Source organism: Trachymyrmex septentrionalis, unplaced genomic scaffold, assembly GCF_001594115.1.
Source record: "Trachymyrmex septentrionalis isolate Tsep2-gDNA-1 unplaced genomic scaffold, Tsep1.0 scaffold49, whole genome shotgun sequence".
In the NCBI taxonomy this organism is placed as follows: domain Eukaryota; kingdom Metazoa; phylum Arthropoda; class Insecta; order Hymenoptera; family Formicidae; genus Trachymyrmex; species Trachymyrmex septentrionalis.
In genome coordinates this window covers 668097-691058 of record NW_017305661.1, presented here as the reverse complement: position 1 = coordinate 691058, position 22962 = coordinate 668097, and the positions used below count along the sequence as shown (strand labels likewise).

Below are 22962 nucleotides of genomic sequence, written 5' to 3'. Positions count from 1 at the left end.
ATATATATATATATATATAGTGGTCCAGGTGGTCGAACGTCACCCACTCCCACGTACTTGCGGTCCACGTCATTCTTTCCTCCAAACGTACATGTATCGGTAATTGGCCGGTGTTGTAGTCGGCGGAGTCATAACGACACCACCGCGCGGTTCGAAGTATCGAATCGAACACACTGCGTTTTCCATAACCGATAAGCGATCGCGCGGTCCACGCGCGCGTGAGAAGATGCGCCGCAGATGCGGAAGCGTCTTGGTAGAGAGCCGCGCGCAACGACGGAACCTAAATACCTATCGCCCGTTAGGCGTGCACGCTCGCGCGCGAGTTTGCACGCTTTGGCGTTTGTGGAGGTGAGATAAAACGCACGCGGTCCACGTCGAGGTCGCGACGCGTGAGATCGCTGCATGCTGCGGCGAGGAAAAGAAGGTGGAGGATGAAGAGGAGGCAGCGGTGGCGGTGGCGGCGGCGGTTCGTTTGCACGCTCGCACCTGACTCACCTCATCGCGCCGCATATACACGCTCACGCACACGTACACCCGTACATACGCTATACGTGCGCACACGTGTTTACGGTATTTGATCGTCGTTCACTTAGCACGGCCCAGTGACCCGTATAACCTAAGGTCTGCTTATGATCGAAGAGGTTTCCGTGTATCTTTCCCTTAACGGGACGGTACGAGACTCAGTGTTGCATCTTACGAGAATCGTTTCGGTAGTAATAGCCGAGTGGCGTATCGAATCTCTTAACGATATTCAAATCAATGCAAGTGACTTTTAGTGCGCGCGAACGCGTGATTTTTTTCTTTTCTTCCGCTTTACACCGACAACTCCGCAACTCGGTATTCAGAACCGTGTTCACCGCAAAGTGAGAATTTAGCATTAAATGGATGGCAAAAGGTCTTGGTTCTTGTAATACTTTCCGCTGTGTGAATATTTATAATCTCACGAGTCTGTAGAGAATCTTTTGAAAGTTCATTTCGTATGGAATTATACATTGGTACTATTCAAAATTCTACATTGTACTTTCATTCGTGTCAAGCAATGTTGTCGGAGATGTTGCAATTGTGGTAAACCAGCAGCTTAGAAGAAATCGCATGCAGGTATTTCCAAAAGAGGATCAAGGGAGAATCAGAGGAAGAAGGGGAGGAAAATACGATGATAACGACATACTCATCGCACGTCTCGCTTCTTACGATCTTATGACTTATTACGGAAATGCAAGGTTACGGAATGCAAGACGTGTCGGGAGTGAGCCTCTACTGTCGATGAACGCAACACTGGCACGATGATTTATACAGCGTTAATTTTCTGACGAGACGCACGTCTCGCTTTTACACGGCGATTTAGTTTTTACTTCCCACGTCTGTGCTTCACCCGCTGCTGCTCGATATGCTTACGATCGATACGAAATGACACGACGACGGGCTCTCTTCGCTCTCGAGACGGAGTTTGAAAAATTCGTAATTGGGTTAAGCGTTACGCGCTCCGGCCTTAAGCGTCGCGCATGAAATATTCGTACGCCCGCTTTAAATACCGGCGGCTTTTAATGCATATAATTCCCGGATGATGATATATTATAATCTTTTTATGGTCTGCGCGAAGTGTGTACATTAGTTAGCGCGTGATTTAACTTTCATTTCCCACGTTTGCCTCCCCGACCGATCGATAACTCAACGTTCGGAGTTGAGAAGTTGCAAAAACGACCGGTACTAGTCTGACACATCGGCATCTAGTAAAAAAAAAAAACAAAAAATACAAAGTTTCTGTGCCGTAATTATTCTTTTCCGCAAATGATTTACTACGAATGGACAGTATCCTTTATCCTTCATCACGTAGTGATGTCTCTCGTTCTTACTGTTTTAAAAATGAAATTCTATATTCTCGCTTTTATTGAATAATATTTTTATTCGAAAACTGTTTATTAGAAAATAAGAGTATGGCTTGTATTTTATATGTCTTTTGCATTATCATCGCGTGCGTTTAGCGAAATCCAACGTTCGAGCGTTTAAGTGGACGAGACATTGCACGAGACATAAATACCATTCTCTAATCTGTACAATGAACATCCGCGTATCCGTTCTTCGCATATTTACCTAGAAATCGCAACGGTGTGCGTGATTCTCGGGCGCGATCTATGCGTGAGATAAATCGTACGCGATCAAAGGCGATACGCGAAATTCGCTGTCCGCTCCTACATTGCCATTCCACAGACAAGCGGTTTGCACACTCGAAGGATCCGCGTGTTGTACAGAGTTGTATGCACGACATTCGATCGGCGGCTCACCTAACACGGCCCAGTGACCTAAATAAGCCGTGGTTTGCTTATGATCGAAGCGGTTTCCGTTTCTCCTCGGGTCCAATCATGCTCCTGCAAGAGGTCCACCTTCTTCGCAGAGGCGGAGTCCCCTTCCTCGCTTCTGATACTCGTGTGTATACAGATTTTGTCTTATATCTACAAATAGCGAACATTCTGATACGTTTGTCTTCATTTCTTCTCGGACGTAATCTTTTATGCAATATACTTTTAAATAATTTAAATAATATACATCTTAATAACGTACAGTAGAGAGGAGGTTGTATCTTGGGACATGTTGTATCTTAGGACACACTAATTATTTTTTTAACAACGAGATTTTTAATTCTCAACTACTGTTAGTAATATGAAGTTATATCTAAGTTTTAAAGAATCCTATTTGAAGTATAAAATGCAAATAAATCTACGCAATTAATACAGAAAGACTCCAAGTTTTCTTATCTAAAAGTTAGATCCTCAGTACCAATCGTACAGATTGTGGAATAGTTTAGAAAATTTTTGCTTTGATCCAAATGATTTGTTGCTTTAGTCGAGAATTAATATTGACTGCTCAATTATATATAAATTTTCTGAATATATCTGAAGACTGCCATCAAATCTCGTTATTGTCAAAAACAAAATTAATGTGTTCCCAGATACAAGTCTCTCGGTATCACAATTAAGTCTTCCTTACTATATTTGTATCTTTACGAGAAGCATTTTGAAACTGCGAAAATCGGCGACTTGAGCAAAAATTCACATGATTTGTTTTCTCGATAAAAACAAATTATAAGTAATTTTTGAACAATGTTTGAAATTGATAATGTTCTTGTACAAAATTTTGTGTATTTTAAGTTTATAATTTTAGACTCAATATCATGACAAAATTCTTTTTTCTTCTTCTCTCTTTCTTTTCCTCTCAACATTTTCCCCTGCTTGTCTCATCCACTTTCTTTCCCGACGCATTCTCCTTCGGCTGCTGTTGTTAATTATCCTCGCATATTTTCCACTCGTTGATGCGTTGTGGTGGGACGATTAGTCATTTATCACGCGCGACGCACGTAGAAGCGATCTAATTATCAGCAAGATCTTCGATGTGCGCGTCGTCGTTGTAAATTCCCTCTTAAGAAACATGCTTTGGTTCACGACGGCATGTGTGTGACAGGTGAAACGACCGCGACAGATAGAAGACCATGACGGAGGGTGACATCGAGCCATCAGAGATCATATTATGAGTCAGATTATGCAGATGAGGCTAATCTTTGATTAGGAAAAAGAAAGAAGAGATCGGTAAATCGATTTTATCTTATTCCTCGATCGCAATTTTTTATTGGATCGATTTTTTATTTTGCATAATAGAAAGTAACAATAAGTAAGATTGATTGAGCTATTTAGAGTGTCTCGATTTAGATCTAGTTTCAGGATCTACGTTGCTGCAAATTACGGTTGTCGCTTTTGAGAACTTGCTTTATAATAAGTTTCCTGTTTTTTTCTACAATTTTCTTTTGTTCACGTGAATGTCTAATTGAGATACATGTACGTAATATATTTTGACGTTTTGGAGATATTAGGAGTTACATTTTGCAATCTTTTTCATTGTAACTGTCCAACGGTAAAAATGTATACCGCTAAAATTACCGACGATTAATGCTTTGACCAGAGCGAGCATTAAGTCATCATAAGTCATAAGTAATAATTCCCCGAGCGATACGTCCATCGTTTGTTTGAGAGTTCTGGAGCATGACGGCAAATGTGGCAATATCGAGCGAGAGCACGCGCGTTCGACATGGACCGATCATTATCAAAGGATCATTTCTGTCGTTTGATCGTTCAGTTACGTCATAATGAAGACTACGATTGCATAACAAAGAATATCGCGAACATTGGTCAGAGATCTTCTTGCAAGGAGGAATTGCATAAGACTAATCGTGATGAGTCGTCGATTTGTGCGAATATAGTATTGTCTTGTTACATTTATTGTACGAATTTATGATCGAAATGGAGCAACATTCTTGACAACATATCTACGTATCCCGTGTGTAACATTACTGAGTGATATTGCCATAAATAATTCCCACGCGACTGCGAAATTAGAGACAGCCATGCCAGAGAGCTTTAATTATCCAGCGAATTTGGGTGCGCAGCAATCATTCACTATCTAACTTTATTAAACACCGACATTTTTACAATATCAGATGAATCTATCCGCACTGTTTTTCGAGAATGGACTTGCGTTTTAACGGCTGTTTGGTGCAAATCCGCTTATTGTTACGAGATTTTTTTATCCGATTTTAGCATTAACAATGCTAGGCATTGTATTCGATGTTAATAATACTACAACAATGTACGTATACATGTAGCTATTAATACTCCGGGATTGACGCTTAAATCTGTAACATAGTTACTTGTAGTACTCTCTATAAGATCCATTTAATTTACGTTAAATAAAAGGCACTAAACTAATTTTGCGAAACTAAAATGGTATGAAAAAGAATACTAAGTTTATTTTAATAAGAATAATCCAAATTTTTGCAGATGTAACATAGAGAAAATTAAATTTTTTGACATTTTTGAAATATTTATAACTGATAATAATAATAATAGATTTATTATTTGGGTTTAATAGAGATCCATAAAGCTATGGACGGATTACATAGAAATTTCCAAATATATTTTATGCCTCCTAAATATCAATTGAAGGAAAAGTCGCGGTTTGAGAGAGAGTGCAGGATAATTGTTACGTCCTGTGTAAATTATGTCTTCGTTCCTTTTAAGACCGGTTACGTTTTAAAGCATCATTTTATGTATATGGTCTTGCCTGCGACTTATTCGATAGCTCATTAAAAAGAAGAGATACTGAAGCGATTTCGTTTGAAAGATAGAGTAATAATAATTAATAACAACGTTTCACTACTTTACTACTTTTATTTCCGAAGTTAATATCAAAATGACAAACACGAAGTAAAAGAGAGACTTTTAAATGATTTAAATATTTGAAATATGTATTTTTACGTTCTGAAAAGTTTATTAAAATCAGTTTTTATCAATAACTTACATATAGAATATGTAATTTGTCTCTAAATTTGTCTGAATTAAACAATTTTCTATTAATAAATATATTTCTTATGTTAGCTGCTGATCTTTAATTGCCTATATCAATAACGTTTTACGAACCAAAGTTAATATAACTGTGTTCGATTCTTTTAAATCGTAGGTACTATCGTGGCTTTGCAAGAAAGGCGAAGATATTCTGTCGAAGCACGCACAGCATATAGCGACGAACTTGACGTCGGCACGTCTTCACGAGCGGGAATTCGAGAAGTTTTACTTCACGTCGATGGTAAGTAACGTTGATTGTCCCATAGCAGTTAATGGAATCGAAAGGAGAGCCCCAAGAGGAATCGAGTCGCTCTCCTAAGAGAAGATTTCACTTTTTTCGCGACCCATTGAGCCGCCCGTCACGCTTCGATGCGAAAGAAATTCCGTCGCGGAGGACTCGAAAGGTGGCTGCAATAAGTGCGAGATAATAAAAGATTCCTTTGTGACAGGCGGACTGTTGCAAAGACCCCTGCCAAGTGTGCACACTTCCCCCTTTTTTTATTTATCTGCCAGCGAAATGAAGAAATAACACGGAAGGAGTCGTGACGACGCCGAAAAAGAGGAAGGCGAAAATGATTATTCCTTTCGCACCTGTAGACTTAATATGGTCAGAAAGCACGGTCTTGCAAAGTGCAAAATAGAGAACGGTGCAAAACGATGGAGATGTTCACTTTAGCTATGCATTCATTCCCGCAGAATGTTTGTGCAAATTAAAATTATGGGATTAAGGATAAGATCCGCTTGAACGGATTTATTTCTAGCCGGTTATTTCGTGGAAATCAAGTACCTATATTTTTTGAGATGGCTCTTTATGTGATTTGTCTAGTTATTCATTAATTATCATTGTTATTAATTATCATTGCGCCACACAGATCGTAGAATTTCTAGCAATTTATCAAAATGCAAGCAATCCAGCAGAAAACATGCACGTAGGTTTTATATTGTTTTGTTGTTGAGAATACTAAAGTAATATAAAATAATTTGTTATATTATTTCTTTATGTTTGCACTTGACATTTTCTAAAACAGAAGACTATAATTTTACAAATATATATTTTTTTAAATATTGATTATTTTTAAATGTTAAATCAGTTTTTCAAAATTTTTGTTTTTAAATTATCATGCATTACCCACAATGTGCAACAGATCTCAATATTATCTACTTGACTACAACCTAACATTTTCTACAGTCGATAACAGATTTCTCTCTGTATTTCTTTATTATACATCTAATATTAACTAAACGTATATTTATCTTTTTATAAATATTTATTGTTTTATATTTTGAAATAATTTATCAATTATATAAAATAGTCTGAGACTTTTAATCAACATTTACCAATAAATCGTTTTAAATCGTTAGAGCTCTCTATGATCGGTAAGTCGATCGGCTAATCTCGTGGCGCCGCCTGCTGGGATTTTCTTTGAATGTTTCATTAACCGACAAATCTTCATAATCGACTAAGCGTCGTGCGAAAATTAAAATAGCAGGAAGAAAAGCAAGTGCATGTAATAGCGATAATTATTTTTTTCTTGACATTTGCTGCCTAGTTAATCTCACCGATATGTAATGAGCTAGTTTGATCGTGGTCATTAATTTAAAGTAGCGGAGGCTGCTTTTCTAAATAAGTTCCGTAATTAAAGTCGTACACTTACTACTTGGTAAGATAAATGACGGAGAGTCGATTAACATTCTATACAGCGAGTGAAACTTGAATATCCACTACTAAGTACATACCAATGTCTTTTGTTATCAATTAATGTCGCGATAGCAAATCCACGGATTGTTACTTCCGTTCTTTGATAACGGATGTTTATAGGATTTATTGCGGTCTTGATCTTTGATGACTGACGGTTTCCCAAATGATTTTTCCAAATTTTTCCACAGTTGTCGATATTGTGAGCATAGTTTCTCAAATATTTTTTATCAGAAGACCGTCAATTAAATTGATAAATTCTTTTCAGTTTACAAAATTTTTATATATCGATTACTTGTAAAAATTAAAAATAATTAACTTCTTAATTTTATCGTAATTGTAATATTGTTTAGAGATAAGTTAAAGTGAAAGTACATGTTTGAGATGTAGAGAATAATCGCATCGCATGTAAATGTGGAAATATTCGAAAGATATAAAAAGAGACGTCATCAGACAGACAGCACAAGTATTTCCATACACATGAGCTTAATTAAACACGATTACATGAAATTCGGAATAGCAATCAAATGAGTCCAATAATTATAAATGTTACGCTATCAGCTTTATACCACGAGTCACACAGCTTAGTGCGATAATAATACGTTGGTCCTCGGTCGGTCCATGTCGTAGAAAATTTATTGCGAAAGAAATTGGCGTTCCACGGGCGTTTTTCCTTTTTTTGCGAAAGACTAAACTTTCTCTCGGCGGTAATGCCGAAGTATTACGCGTAGTGCAGACAGTTTCAGGGCGCAATAAAGGCCCATCGATGATCCGACAGACAGTTGTTACTTAATTAATCAGTCTCACAGCGAAACGTCGGGCGAACGATCAACGAGATATAAAAGCCGGTCGGCCGACGGTGCAACGGTCGGTCGTGCGTGGACGTTAATTAATCATGGTGCACCCACTTCAATTATCCGTTTCATGCAGGATGCGCTCGAGCGCGTGGGTCATTATCCAAAAACGTACCCATCCCTTGTACCCTCCCCCTTTTTTTTTTCCTTTCTTTCTTTTATCTCTTACGCGGCCCAATAACCCCCATTGCTACCCACACGCTGTCATAATTGTCACCGATTATTGCCACGATGGTCGAAAAGTGCATTATTTGGGTCATCTTGACGGAACTGGAACGGACTTATTGGCGATTTATTATTGAATGATTCGCGCGCGTTTCAATCCTGCACGACGAGCGAGCTGTATATGGAGCATCGAGTAATTACACGACGCTGGTGCATCAATTGAAGCCGCCGTAAATTTTGTAATAGCGATGAAAACGCGCGCCCATCTAATTATTTGGGAAAGACCTCTTAATGTCGCTGTATGTGTCTTTGGGAATTAATATTTGATATGACCAATTTTATATAACGTTACGAGAGACATTTACTAAGATATTCGAGACATATTTCGTGAAGCGACCGCCTCGGTTTTTTTGGCGAATATTTTCTACGAGTATTGTGTAAATATTGACGACTGCAGAGTATTGTATAAATATAGGCGAGCGTATAATGCAGTTGCTGATAAGAATGCAAAAATTATCGCATACCTTGAGCGAGGTAAGCGATGAAAACTAGTTAGAGCTGCGATCAAAGTACAGAACGTTGTTAACACGATGGTGGAACAGGATAATGTCGAAGGACTGCCAAGGAGGCGTACTCGTAACAATGCAGACAGTCGTTCTCGTAACCCAATTACATGGGGCACCGCCGGCGGAAAAGGAAGTCATGCCAGGAATAAGAACGAAGCGTTATGTCGGCACCTATAATGGCGACAATCGCAACTCGTGAAATTATGATCGATTCTGCTTCTAAGAAAGAAATTCCATCGAGTTTAGAAACCGCCATCGCGCCATTACTTCGCGAATCACAGCATGATCGCGCGCGATTGTTGCTAACGTGTTCTGAACACTCGGCATTGAGTGTAACGTACTCTGAGGAATTTGGTAACGATCGATCGATCGTGAAAGTAGCAGCCGTCGTGTGACCGAAATGCAACTCAGTGCATACGAAAACGGAATCTTGCTCGCGACACTATTAAGTACTCGATTAATGCTTTTTTTTTACCAATAATTGAATAAAAAAATGTTCAAAATACGAACAAAGATATCCTGAAGATGTTTATCATGATCTCTTTCAGATATCATGTCACATTATAATACAATTTGTAAGGAATTATATTTCTTCATTAAAATTAATATGTCTTAATAGATTTAACATTATAATATGTTAAATTATACACATTTTATACATTTATCATAGCATTTATGTTTTAAAAAACATTATTCTTATGTTATTTCTTCACTCGCTTATGAATTGTGTTGTTTTAATACTAAGAAATATTGAATATCAATTTAACAAAATATTGAAATAAGTCAATCACATTATGTTAAACTAACACTCGGATATGTTAAAAATTCAACACAATTCAAATTTGAACAAAGACTTGAGTGGACTATTTCTATCACAAATACAAAATGTTTTTTTTTACTGTATTTTACTTAACTTTACGAACAGGATGCACTTTTCGTAATCGTATAATATCTAGTTAATCAATCATGCTGTTTATTTTCTAAAATAATAATTAAATTCAACAACGCGTTTTAATTGATAACGTTAATGCAAATCATCTGTCGTTTTATATTTACTTCAATATAAGTAATTACATTAATATCTACATGTGAGAGAGGAACGACCACACGTTACATCCGGTCAACGTGCTCGTCGATACCACCAGTGTTAGGCGCGTGTCACGAATCGCGATCGGGAAACCGTTTCAAAATCCAATTGCAAAAGCGCAAATCGGCACAAGGCAGTTATGCTCGTTAATTCACCGTACTTGATGCGCAACTTTCCATCGTAATCGTCACGCGATAATCAAGACGACGATATGCTGACCGCTATCTGATATACCGCAAAGATGAAACATCCTTTTCGCAATGTTTTACTTTGAGTGTTTATACAAAAATCCAGATCGTAATTACCGAGTTTCTTAATTTGGAGTTGACCTCGGTTGGGACCTTAACTTCGAGTCAAGATGATCCTGTATATCAGACGGTTAAATAAGTTTAAAAATTAAATCTTACGTTAACGGTTTTTTGAATTAAAAAAAAATAAACAAGTTTGCTTGTAGGAAATTAGAAAATTATAGATACTGTTAATCGAGGCTGTAATAAATGATCGGAAGAACCTTCAAGAACGTTCATCGTAATCTGCATGATGCAATAATTTAATGCAAAGTATATATGTCGCATTTTTAACTAAATATAAAATTTTATTAATATTTTATTCAGTTGTTTGAATTAATATTTTTAATAATTTCTTATTCTTCATTTTATGCACTATGGAACCCCGTTTTTACCTGAGATAAAATCAAAGCTCTTTCGTAAGCTCGGTTCAATTACTAAGTATCTTACTCAGTCAATTCAATCGAGTGTGTTTATTAAGTGCTAAGTAGCAGTTACGGGGACGACGTACGGGTTGGTCCCTCAATTTTAGGGTGCCTATCGCGCGGAACTGCCTACTACGCCGCGTGAAAGCGTGTAATCGCCTAATCGTGCTCGACCCCACGCGTAACACCCACTTAATGCACGATAGATTTATCTCGGGCAAAAGGAAGACTGTCCTCATCTGAACGCAACATCTGTTGCACAATTAACACCTTATCGTTTAATCGATTTGCGAATCGGTGCTCTGTTGTAGAATTTGTTAAAAGTTGATCGCAACATTTATAGGCTTTACAACAACTGCAATTTACTTGAAAATGTACTGCATGATATCGCAATATACTGTGCAACATGCTCGTAAAATCGATTTTTAACGACTCGAAGACTTTTAAGTAGAACCGATAAGCTATATCGCATACTTTTTTGTTGATAAGAGAACAACGAAACAATATATATAATGGCACTCTTCTTTATTGCAAATAACAAGTAAAGTATACATCGATGGTATACGTCGAAACTTATTTTTGTTTTCAACTTATATGTAACAATGAGCTCAAAACGATATTTTTGCATTGTGACGATTCGTTTAGCCGGAATTCTTACGTTCGGTCGAGTTTATTTTCTATGCGAGTTGTGTAATATTATGTAAATATTATGTTTGCTCTCTTCAACAACTGTTTTTTTCCAAATCTGGTACACTTATAAACCATTTCGTGAGGAATGACCTTCGGAGGGCCATTCTACAATTTCACGCGGTCCCGTAAAAATGGCGATTCAATGTCGTCTGTGAGTTGCCTTTTTCTCATAGCACGCAGTCCTACAACACAATGGTCGACGTTGTGTTACGCAATATGCGCTTTATACTCTTGTTTCGAAGAAGAAACCGTAAAATGCCCCGCCTTCTTAGTGTTTAATGTAACGGGTCATGACAAACCTAATAAACAAGGCTGAGAGACCTTGGAACGTAAGGCGTGATTGTGCGCGAAATTGTGCTTTACATGCAAATTGCGCTATCGTTGTTCCCACTCTATGACATGACAGCTGCTTCTAGGAATATTTGTTATCGCAATGAATTTTATTTCGATTTTGATTCTTACGCCAAGGAATTTTTTGCAAAGGTATCACCAAGTAGAACTTTCATTTAAAGAATGCTATCGTGACCATGCAAATAACGATAATGAACGCAAACAATTATAGTATTCGTTGAAGTTTAACGATACGTTAACGAGCAGTGGGAACAATGCTAAAGCGATCGATAAAGTTTTACGATCATGCAACTGGCTCCTTGCAGTCTATCATTTTAAATACTTTCCAGCATTTATCGTAAAGCAATAAAATATGTTCTTTAGTTTAGAAATTTTTTAAATCGCCCAAGTAAATAAATTTTATTTAATTATCGAAAACATAGATGAGGCACTTGTTAAATTTCTTCAGAGATAGTTTCTGTTAAGTGGGCAAAATTTGTTTATTATTTTTATTAATTTTTTTTAAATTTACTAAAATGAAGTAAATATGTACGTATCGCGTTTCTAAAGGTAATTAATTAAACATACGACGTTATTTTAACAGAGTATATTTATTTTAACTTTGCATGGATATTGGAAAGTACATAGATGTGAATAAGTGGCGCTCTAAAGTACTACCGTCAAGAATTGTAAAACGTGCAATTTATTTAACACAAGAAAATGTCAGTCCAAAAGAGCTTATGTTTGAAATATCATTCCGCACGAGCGAGACGCGTTTCTCACACCCATTGCCGTGCGGTTCGGTGGCAAATGGAAGAGAAAGGAAGGCGAAACTGGAGGTGACATCCTGCGAAGGTCATCGTGCATACACCTCGAGGCTCACGCCTTCCGGCGTGAATTAGGAGACGATGAGAGGCGGGTTTCGCTCTACTTCGAGTCGTCGATTAACCCATATTTCTGAGGTGCATCACGTCTTTTTTTTTTCCCTATTGCACCTACGCGCGCAATCATCTATGCGTAACGCGCCTTTTCCATCTCATATCTTCCCAGTGAATGCAGCAATGAATCCACATGCTGCTCTCGCGCACACGCGTGCGTTCGTGCGTACGAGAAACCCGTGTCATTGCATCGCGTATTTATCGAATGACAACCCGGCATAGTTTCAGCAAACCTCATTTGCTAAACGCTTCTTTGCGCTTCTTTGCGCTGCAGACAGATTTGTTAGAGTGAATCAGCAAAGCGCTGATGACGGCTAGCGTATATTCAAGATCGTACGCTCATTCTTGAAGTCTAAACATACGCGATACAAACGAGCGATGTCAAGGAATTCCATCATTCACCGTTATGAAATTGTAAATTATGAACGTACGTTCAAATTTGATAATGATATGTAACTTAGAAATTTGACATGTAACTTAGAAGTGTATCATTACATAATAGTAAAGAAACTGCGAGAGTGTATCATTTGTCAAGTAACTGTAGTAGGAATTGCGAAAACGTAAATCATTGACATTGAATATTTTGTATTTTCAAATGGATGATTTTTTTCAATTGTTATCATAATTATTTTTTCTCTTTCAATAGATATTTATTAAATTGAGCATTTCAAGTTAATTACGTTTCAATTGTTACAATTCTTTCTTATAAGTCTTTGAGCGATATTCATAGTCTATTCTTATTTCAAGATTACCTTAAGTAATGTCTTAAGATGTCTGATTGATTTGTGGCATTTTAAAATTATACTTAGACGGTCTTAAATATAAAAACCGACTATGAATATCGGTCTTTGAATATTAATTAGATTAAACATTTCAATTTTCAAGTGGATTACTTTTATCAGTTATCGTAATTATTTTGTGGTCTTTGAATATTTGCTAGACTGGAGAAGCGATTCATTTTGGTCTCATCGAGTCGTTCCATTACCGGCGAATAAATACATTACAGTTTTACCGTAATATATTTTTTTCATCGATGTTACGGTATATCCGAGATCAGTCTATCCCTAGTTCGGGAATCTTGAACTGGTCGGCCAGGGCCACATCACGTACGTGCTTTTCATGAAAAACGAAGTGGGTGACCCGTCGTTCGTACCGACATACGTACATATATGCTTCGAACGTGTACTACCTGTACTGCGTAGAAATGAGTGGAAAATGTAACTGTACCTTCGGTTCCTCCTTACACTACGTTATTATTCATGAATTGTCATAAGCCGGATTCCTGAACCGACAAACCGCCGATCCCTCGACCGACATAGTTCTCATGCTGCGTTTGTCTATTAGCTTGCATAATTTTCTTTTTTGCATATTACCGATGTTTTTTTTCCTGCTTATATTTGTTCTATACTGTTTTGTATGTTGCAATGTGGCAAATTGAATTTAATAGTAACAAGACGGAACATTTATTTCGCCACTAGCAAAATACAGATATATGTATTTCATGTTGTTATTTAATTATCTTCATGATTTATTCATCTTTGCTTTCATGCATGTTGCGTAACAAGAATAAATACTATTACAAGGCTAAATGCAGATTGTTGGTTAAAAAAAACTCGATTTCAGTTATATAATTGATTTGTACAATATATCTGCATTTCACATTCAAATCCAGCTGACACTGAATTGTTAGCTTTCTATTGTTGAGATAATCGAGATCACTATCAATCAGTAATATAATCCGTGCATAGAAAGCAGTTATTACCGATATGATCATCGTAAGCGGATCTGAGAGCACGGAGGACGTAGGCTATATCTGCATTCCTAGTTGGACATTTGCGGCTAGGAGGCGTAGTATCGTAATGAGAACGCCAAGCGTTTATGGATTTGCTCAAGGACGTTGAGGTTACAACCGATGACACGAGTTCATTAGCTCAGAAGAATAATGCGACATTCGCGTAACAAACAATGTAATGCTTGCGCGTGCATACAATGGTGCATGCTTGCGATGAAAGTGGCTCGTATAATTTAAGTTGCGCGCCACCGAGAGAGAATTCTACTTGAGCGGCTTGTTAGTTAGATTAAGGAACGCAAGATAGTGTTATTTTAACAAAAAGGGACTATTACTGCCGTACTGCTATTATATTGCTCGCACCCGGTGCCCCCTTTACGGGCAAGTGAAACACAACAAGGGACTCCAAGTGTTAACGATTATTTCATTGTCTTCTGTAAAAGCGTTTATGTATGCCATTTGTCTTTTCATACAGATACACGAAGTTCTGAAAATAATATTTCTTAAAATTTATTCTATAAAAGAAATTCTTCCGCGCGCGAGTGTGCTTTATATCGAATTTTTATACTTTTAGAATTCGTATGAGATACTTGAATTGATTTTCTTCTTGAATTTTTAAATATTTTTATCCCATACTGGGTTGCATAAGATAAATGAGATATATGGACATATCAATCGATCATATATAGACTGTATACGAAATCCGTTATAATGCGGTGAAATCAATACGTCGCGTATGTACAATGTACAGTTACACGTCTCAGAGTACGTGAGATGGATTTGATGATAATGGCAGATTAATTGTGGATATGTCCCTTTTTTTTACTGCCGTATCGGGCAGTAAAAAAAGTGTCATATAATTTACAGGTTCCGACATTGAAATATCGACCAGATTCCTGTTCCCGTTGCATTATGTCGCACTTATTAACACGATCGATTCAAGGGTAAGACAGAAATTCGAATCTGTACTGGTTTTTTCTCGAATAGCGTGAGAGAGAATTAATGAGTCGTAGACGGTGAGAGTTGCGTATACTGGGATCAGATAGCGTGAAAAAAAATGCGCTCAACGCGGATTAGCAGTGATCTTCATGCATCCGTCGCGACATGTAGTTAAGTAGTTGATTATTACAATGACTAATTCGCATGCGTTGCATGTACTTTTCAATGTTATCTGACGATTGAACTAGAATTTAAGCGCGGTGCATTTTTAGCGATCGTCTAAAATTAATTAATCATTAGATTGTGTTAAATGAGACTTATTCATTACAACTCGCGAATGAGTTGCCGCACGATTACACGAAAACAGAAATTTTCTCTTAGCATAATCGTCTATCAGCCCACAAATGAACATACTCATTATCTCCCGCGTGCCATACTTTTTGTGTAATTATATTTATAGGATCTTTTCTAATTAACTGCTTTAATTTCTCCATCATTAGTATACATAGATGCGTGATCTGATGTTACTTTCAAGATTTTTTCAAAATTCTGTGTCTACATTGCCAAAATTCAAAATTTTTAATATTTATCTATTAATTATGATAAAAAAAGACACATATCGCGTACTTTTTTTATTTCAGTAATCTATATTTATTACTCTCATTTTTCAGTATAAATTTATTGGTGCCAAACAGGCGATGAGTGTTTCAATCTCAATTAAGGAAGTTAACTTCAATAGATTTAATAAACTTTTTAATGATTTTATTAAAGTCCATCTTGAACTACTTCGTTACTCTCGCCAAACCTCATGATTAGCCTAATATTTTATATTGTAACGAAACGGATATTAGGCACGCTCATTAAGAACAATTATTATTAGCATGGAATTATGATAATTCAGCAGTGTACGAGCTGGCGATTATTTCTCTGAGCTCATTATCCGCGCGTACTGATCGTGTACCGTTTGCGTGCGTTATAATTAATGGTGACGTATGCGATCATCAACGGAGAGGTTCGTGAGATCACGTGTCCAAATAAATGGGCGGACTGCGCCAAGCAATTAATGAAATCCTGTCTGCACGTGCGTAAACGGATTCGCACGCGACTCGAACAAGAATTCGAGCTGCACCCCCAACTCAAAATGCATATGTAAATTAGGTATATAAAGGTTTTCATATCAAACGTATCGAGAAATATGTATCGAGAAGAGTTCGCGCATTTTTTTTTTTTGTATACAAACTACTATGTAGCCATGATAAAAACGTTTTGCAGATAAACGCTTTCTAAATGCCTTCCATGGATTGAAATCCATGGATCAATCTTTATCACCTGTTTTAAAGTTTGCATTCAAAGTTTGCATTTAAAAATCGTGAAAACCATTTCCAAAAGAGAAAGTTCTTTCATAGATGATGAAAGAATGATTGCATATCAAACTTCTATCGATCACAGTTCTCTTCTATTAGAATAAATACAACTTTGTGAATTATTATTATAGTTGTTTATTCTTCGAAAACGTATGATTTTCCTGTTTTTTGTAGAGGCTAGAAATTAAAGATCTTAATCACGAATATAAAATATATCCTTTGCATATCGAATTGATATCTCTTAAAATAAAGATATAGATAGATCTTGAGAAGTCTGTAGCGTCGTCGTTTTTATTTTTTTCGGATTTTGTTATTATTAGAGTTCAAGAAACTTGGTACCACGTGAATAAATTCGTATAAAGTAGAGAGAAATGTCTTTTGAGCTCGCTCTGAAATGTTGTGAGGAAGCATTAGCGTGCTATCTTCTCTCTTTGACGTGCGGTTAGCCAAGAAGAAAAATCCGGAAGATAGGTGACGGTCCAATGACGGTCCACAGGCAGTGTGCGCCTCAAAGTGAAACTTTACACCGGACGTAAACTCACAAACGGAAAACGATATGCGCAGGTCCGATAATGTTTTCGCAAAGGCAAACTGCGTCCATTAATGAAACATGCGGGTCGCTTTCTTCGATATTGATGTCTGACCGCACATATGTATCCGAAACAAACATGCCATAATTATCGGGAAATTATGGAAATACCGTCATAAATGTAAATTTTTTGTGATTTTTTAATACACACACTTCCTCTCCAGAGATGCCAGAGAGTTATCGCTGTGTCGTGATCCATTGTTAATGCCACCGTTTCGTGAACCTTGCCGTTCATTTCATCAGGGAGAGACTGAAATTGTATCAGTGAGCTCCTCGCCTTGATGAAGTGAACGGTAAGGTTCACGAAACATTGGCATTAGCAATTGGATCACGACACGGCAATAACCCGCAAATCCTTTGGCACCTCTGAAGAAAATACTCGTGAAAGTCTCAACAGTATTAGACACTCCCTTTCTTGATTAAAATGATATATAACGATATAACTATATAGAAATTATTTTTTTTGTATAAGAAGGAAAAACAAAATTAAAAATACCGTATTAAGGCTCCTAATCACTCATCATCTTTAGATTGATAACAGCAGAAGAGAGAAAATACATACGAAAATTGTTGCAAAATATATTAAAATAGAAATATTTTTTAAACAATATATTTGCATTTAATAGATTACACTTGTAAAATATATTCCGAACTCTCCTTTTATTTTGGAATAAAAGAAAATTATATTTATCTTAAATTTGACATCTGCAACGTCATAACATACAGCTTGTTGCGTTTTCTGGTTAGACATAATTCAATTTCAAATATATGAAATTGAATTATGCCTTGATAAATAAGAGAATATAAAGGAAGTTTTATTCTATTGATTGCAAATGTTTTATTAAAAAATACTCGCATTTGATATAGTTTACAAGAATTTCCTTTATATAAATATTTTTCTCATTTTTTCACGTAATAATTTATTGCTGCAGCGAGTAGGCAGGAGTACACCTTAAATAGTATTGCATTAAAATAACGTATTAATATTTTCTGTAATATGATTTCGATAAATTTGATTTTTTTAAAGAATTTTTTTTTTTAAAGAATGATCTAAATGAATTCTGGATGTCTAAAGTTGTATCGATCAGCGAGCGTAGTTTTTCCATTAGTGAAAAACTGAGTTGAACAATTTTGAACTGATCGTGATCCAAAGCAGTGCCGTTGGCGCTGCTCCTAAACTTATGTTTTCTAAGAATACCGTCTCAACAAATAATACCTTCGCACGACTCCCCCGCATTATCCTTCGGTGCTCCTCCCGGGTCTTTTCCGAGCCCCTCCCAGTCTGGTATCAATTTTCGATAATTCCTAATAATTCTCGATCGTGCGTGTGCGGTATCGCGGTCGTAACCGGTCCGGCGATCCGAGGTGGTTTCCGAAAGGAAAAGGCATTCCAAGCCGCGAGTGCTTGCAATCGGTCCCTGGCCGATTGGAGGACGTCGGGCCCCGTGGGTTGTCGACACACGCGCATTCGCGCGTACATGAACACGCGTGTACGCGCATCGCACACGAGAGGAGGCATAAAACAAGCACGGCGTGGCGTGCGGTGGCGAGAGATCCGAGCACCGGTGAGAGTTTAGACGCGAGGCGCGCGGCTCGAATGGAATGGCGGAATGGAACGGAATGGAAGCTTGCGCCTGTGTATCTCTCGCTGCTCGCGCGGAGCCGCGTGTACACACGCGTCTGTGCGATAGTGCCACCCGTACGTGTATGTGTGTGCACGTAGCGGCGTGCCGTATCGCGCGTACACCGTACCGGTTGTATGGGATTAGGTACCGGCGCAGTAGGCCAACGGCACTCGACGCCTGTGCGTCTCTTTTTCCGCTCGCGCGTGTCCGACCTACGCTAAGTCGGCGGTGATCGATCGAGGTGAAAATCGAGAGAAAAAAATCGAACAGAATCCCCTGGGTGCGCGAGAATTGGGATGGATAGACTTTTTCCCTCGAAGACGCGCGTTACCTTGATTTGCCTTAAATTTGAGAACATAAAAAAATAGAACAGAAGAAAAGGATACAATAATATAATTGATGAAAAGTGACATATTTCAGTCGCGAAGCTCTTATATAAGTGCTGCGATTGAATTGATGATGGTGTTAATTTAAACTGTCGTCTGTGAGTTTTATTTCGCGCGGAGATCTTATTTTTCCTCGATTTTCGTTGATGTTCAATCTTATTTCCCAATATAATTGACATCGTTCGTAAAAATTGATGTATCGTGTGTAATGTATATATGATTTTTCACTACGGCGCTCCGATGTTGTTTCAAGCGTTGCGAGAGATCTAACGAGTACTAATTACTATAATGTAATTACACGCGACGCAGCACGCGCTGTCCCTTTCGATCTCTTTCGCACGATACTCATGCTCGAAGATCGATCGTGTGACGTTGATTTTCACAAGGATAAATTGCCTTACAACGAAGTTTATTACGTTTAGAATCCTTGTCTTAATTATGTTAGTTGAAAATATTTCTCTTAAACGCTCTCTTTGCGCAAAGCAATCCTGCAGTAAGTGATGTACGTCGAAATTTGGAAAAGTGAGTTATTGTCGAAGAATAATAATAAATTTCTAAAAGAGATCCTCAAGCTTCTTCTTTATCACGAGAAATTTTATTTCTGTTGATGAATGCTTCTGTGTTAATTGTAAAGAGCGAAGACCATTAGTTCATGATTTATGTTTGATGAAGCACCTGTGTTTTTTTTCTGGTGCACAGCTCGACGTGGCACGAATGCTAATGGAAAATTGCATTTGAACGTATATTTTATTCCGAATGCATCCATATGTAACGGAAAGGTCGGATATTCAATGAATATATTTTCAAAAAATCCGGAGATGCTGCCACGTCTTTGTTTCGCAGTTGACGATTATGAATAATAAAGATATGTACGATCCTTTTTAATTACGTCATTTCTTCTTTATTCATTCGATTCTTAGCTCGTTCCTTTAAATATTAACGATAACATTTATTTATAAAACATATTACAAGCCAAAAGCGCTTGTTAATTATTGTTACTATCCTAGTCCCAGTCCCTTAAATAAGCCTGTACGCTGTCCGTCCAAAAAAAGGACGACTAAGTTACACAGTAATAGAAATGACACATTGAAAGGAAAATTGCTTTCTTCCCAACTAATTATACGGAAGATCGCTCAAACATTCGACCGACACGAGACGTCACGCTGAGACGTTAATTAATAGCCAACTGGCACACGCCAGCCAACTCTGACGTTCGAAGCTTGAAAGAGGGATCAAGGAAAAGCACCGCATAAGAATTTCCTGAAAGTCCGTCATAAATAATAATTGTCACGGACATCATAGATGTGACACGACTTCGCACTTCACAAATCAGTGTATACTTGCGGACGGATTTCCCACGAAACGGTGCGCAGATATATTTGGCAAACTACGAGATCACTATAGCACCTATCCGTTTCCGAGGAAAGAACAGATAAAACATGAGAGATCCCAAAGAACCAGCGATTTTTCTAGCCGAAAGGAGGAAACTGAGGCGTTTTGTTTCGTGGTAAGACGTCGCGTTGCAGCGCGACGATGACGTGCGACGCCTAGTTATTTCGGATGTATATCAGCGAAGAGGATAGTGGGGACGACGGCGGTTGCCGTCTGATCTCCGTACGTCAGTGCGTCGACGTCGACGAAGCGCGCGAGACGTCGCGGCGATCGGAAGAACGAGTTTGCGACGACAACGACGTGGAGCGTCGCGAGAGCGACGACGGCGCGACGACGCTGGAGATCGACAAACAAATCGTGCCATCGGGCATCCAAAGAAAAGTCGACGATTTCGAATCGTCGCCGAAGAAATCGTCGCGAGAATTTCGCAAGAATCAGTCCTTGAAGGGTCCCTCGCGAATCATCGTTCACGATGTGCACGCTCTTAAGGGATCTCGAAGCGCGAGTTTTGTCTTGAGTCAAGAGGTTTACGGGACGACGTCCGAAACTCTGGAGATTGTCGATGGAAGAAACACCGTGGAGGAAGATGGACATAAGACGGTAGTGAATCCGCAGTATCGCGACACGTTGACACGGTCTATCCAGGTGTCCTCCACCAGGATCGAGGCACGAAGACGCGTGTTGAGGAGAAGCGTCTCCGCGCCTGGAACCGGTGAGCAGACGATTACCGCGGACGATTCCTCGAGGAACCAAAGCGACGAGGCGACGAAGAATACCAAAGAGCACACTTACGTCGAAAATTCCCCTTTAGAAGGAAGTGTGCCCCCTTCATCGGATCACGACGTCACCGACAGCGTTCAAGCAATAAGATATCGTTCGAAGATTGAATCACGGTCGGGTAGATTGCAGGAATTCGCGACGAAAACGGAGCAGTTGATCGCTAGGCGAATCGTGCCGCACGTCGATCTCGCACGGCGTACGAGAGCCTCGTCCTTTGTGATTGAACGGAAGAGACATCGACCAGGTTCGAGAGCTTTCTCGAGGTCCTCCGAGGATCTGTCGCAGTGCACGATAACGAGCGACGCGAGTGCCGATGGAATGCGGAACTGCGGTAGCACCGTGGCGGGTGTCGACGAGGAGGGAGGTTGCGTTCTGCTCGGGATGCGATTTCTCGAAGACGCACCCCAAATCGGCTTGTTGTCCCGGCAGGAAGGTAGATGCACCAGAAGAGATCGCGAGCGAGCGAGGATTTTAAGACGCAGGAGAGTCAACGGCAGGTCGGCCTCGGTGCCCAGATTGAACGTGAGTGAGGATTTTTTTCAGACTTTTGAGTCGAAAACACTTGTTAATTTTGATAATGAGCTGCCCGCAATGAAAATATTCTGTCTACGATTGATGCAAATAAGTATGGATACAGAGATGTAGCGAAACAAATAGAAAATAATTATGATGCACAATAAACATACATCGTAATATTCATAATTATAACTTCTTTTTTATCTGTAGATGAATTATTTTATTATTTTATTACTGAACTGACATCTGTCAGTTTTCAATTTCTTGTATCAGATATTTAATTGATTTTTAATATTCTTTTATAACGGTATATTGTATATATTTTTAATTATTTAATTTAATTAAATAGCCTAATAATTGGACGATAAAGTAAAAATCACGTTACTTCGCGTATCGTCGATACATTGATGTATTATTTTTGCGCGATCTATGTAGCAGGTAGTAATTATTAGCGGATTACAGACGTAAGTACTTAAAACCCGTTTTACTAGTTTATAATTTATAATAATCCCCGCTGCGAATAACCCGGAAACGCTCGCCGGTTTTGGATAAAAAGAAAATAACAATTTTTACAAGATAAACGTTCGCGATAGAGCGACTCGTCCGATGATGAAATATTGTCGCCGGTACACGCAGGTCCGGTGACGTATTTCACAAACACGAGAGTGGCTGACCGTGCACAATTTTCAACAGTCGTTGCATTCTGCATCGGCTCGATGAGACGCGGAACTGTCTCCCTATGTATGTCTTGAATCTGCCTCGGCTGTTGAATGGATGCAAATCGAGATGCATTATTTCCGGCGGGCCGCTTCAGGGTTAGGTGGTTGTTCCGCGCTATTCAGAGCGCGCGTCTTCCACGTGCGAATAAATCGTGCAAGACGATGCCTTGTGCGACAAACGCGCCGCGAAGACGCGCTCGTGTAAAGATCGCTTTGCAATCCTCGCGTTCTTCTCTGGATGCTGCACCTACACACAGGCATGTCGCTGTAGTATTTAGATGCGGGTCGATCTCGTTTGTTATTACGCAAAGCGTTCCTTCGGGTATTTGCGTTGGCGAGTGCCACGACTCGAGCGGGAATTTACCTGGTGCGACTGACGGACGCGCGAACGTTTGCCTCGCGCTCGGCACAAACGCGCGTTAGCAACCTCAGAAT

The 22962-nt window shown here is 38.7% G+C and overlaps 1 protein-coding gene across 2 annotated transcripts in view; it reads left to right on the top strand.

The window, feature by feature from the left end:
• LOC108751526 overlaps positions 1-22962 on the top strand; it is a 305551-nt gene that overhangs the window by 253337 nt on the left and 29252 nt on the right. For both annotated transcript variants that reach the window (XM_018491760.1, XM_018491761.1), the window contains exon 13: positions 5506-5631. In XM_018491760.1, the coding sequence (XP_018347262.1) occupies positions 5506-5631 (126 nt within the window). The remainder of the gene's footprint in view (positions 1-5505; positions 5632-22962) is intronic.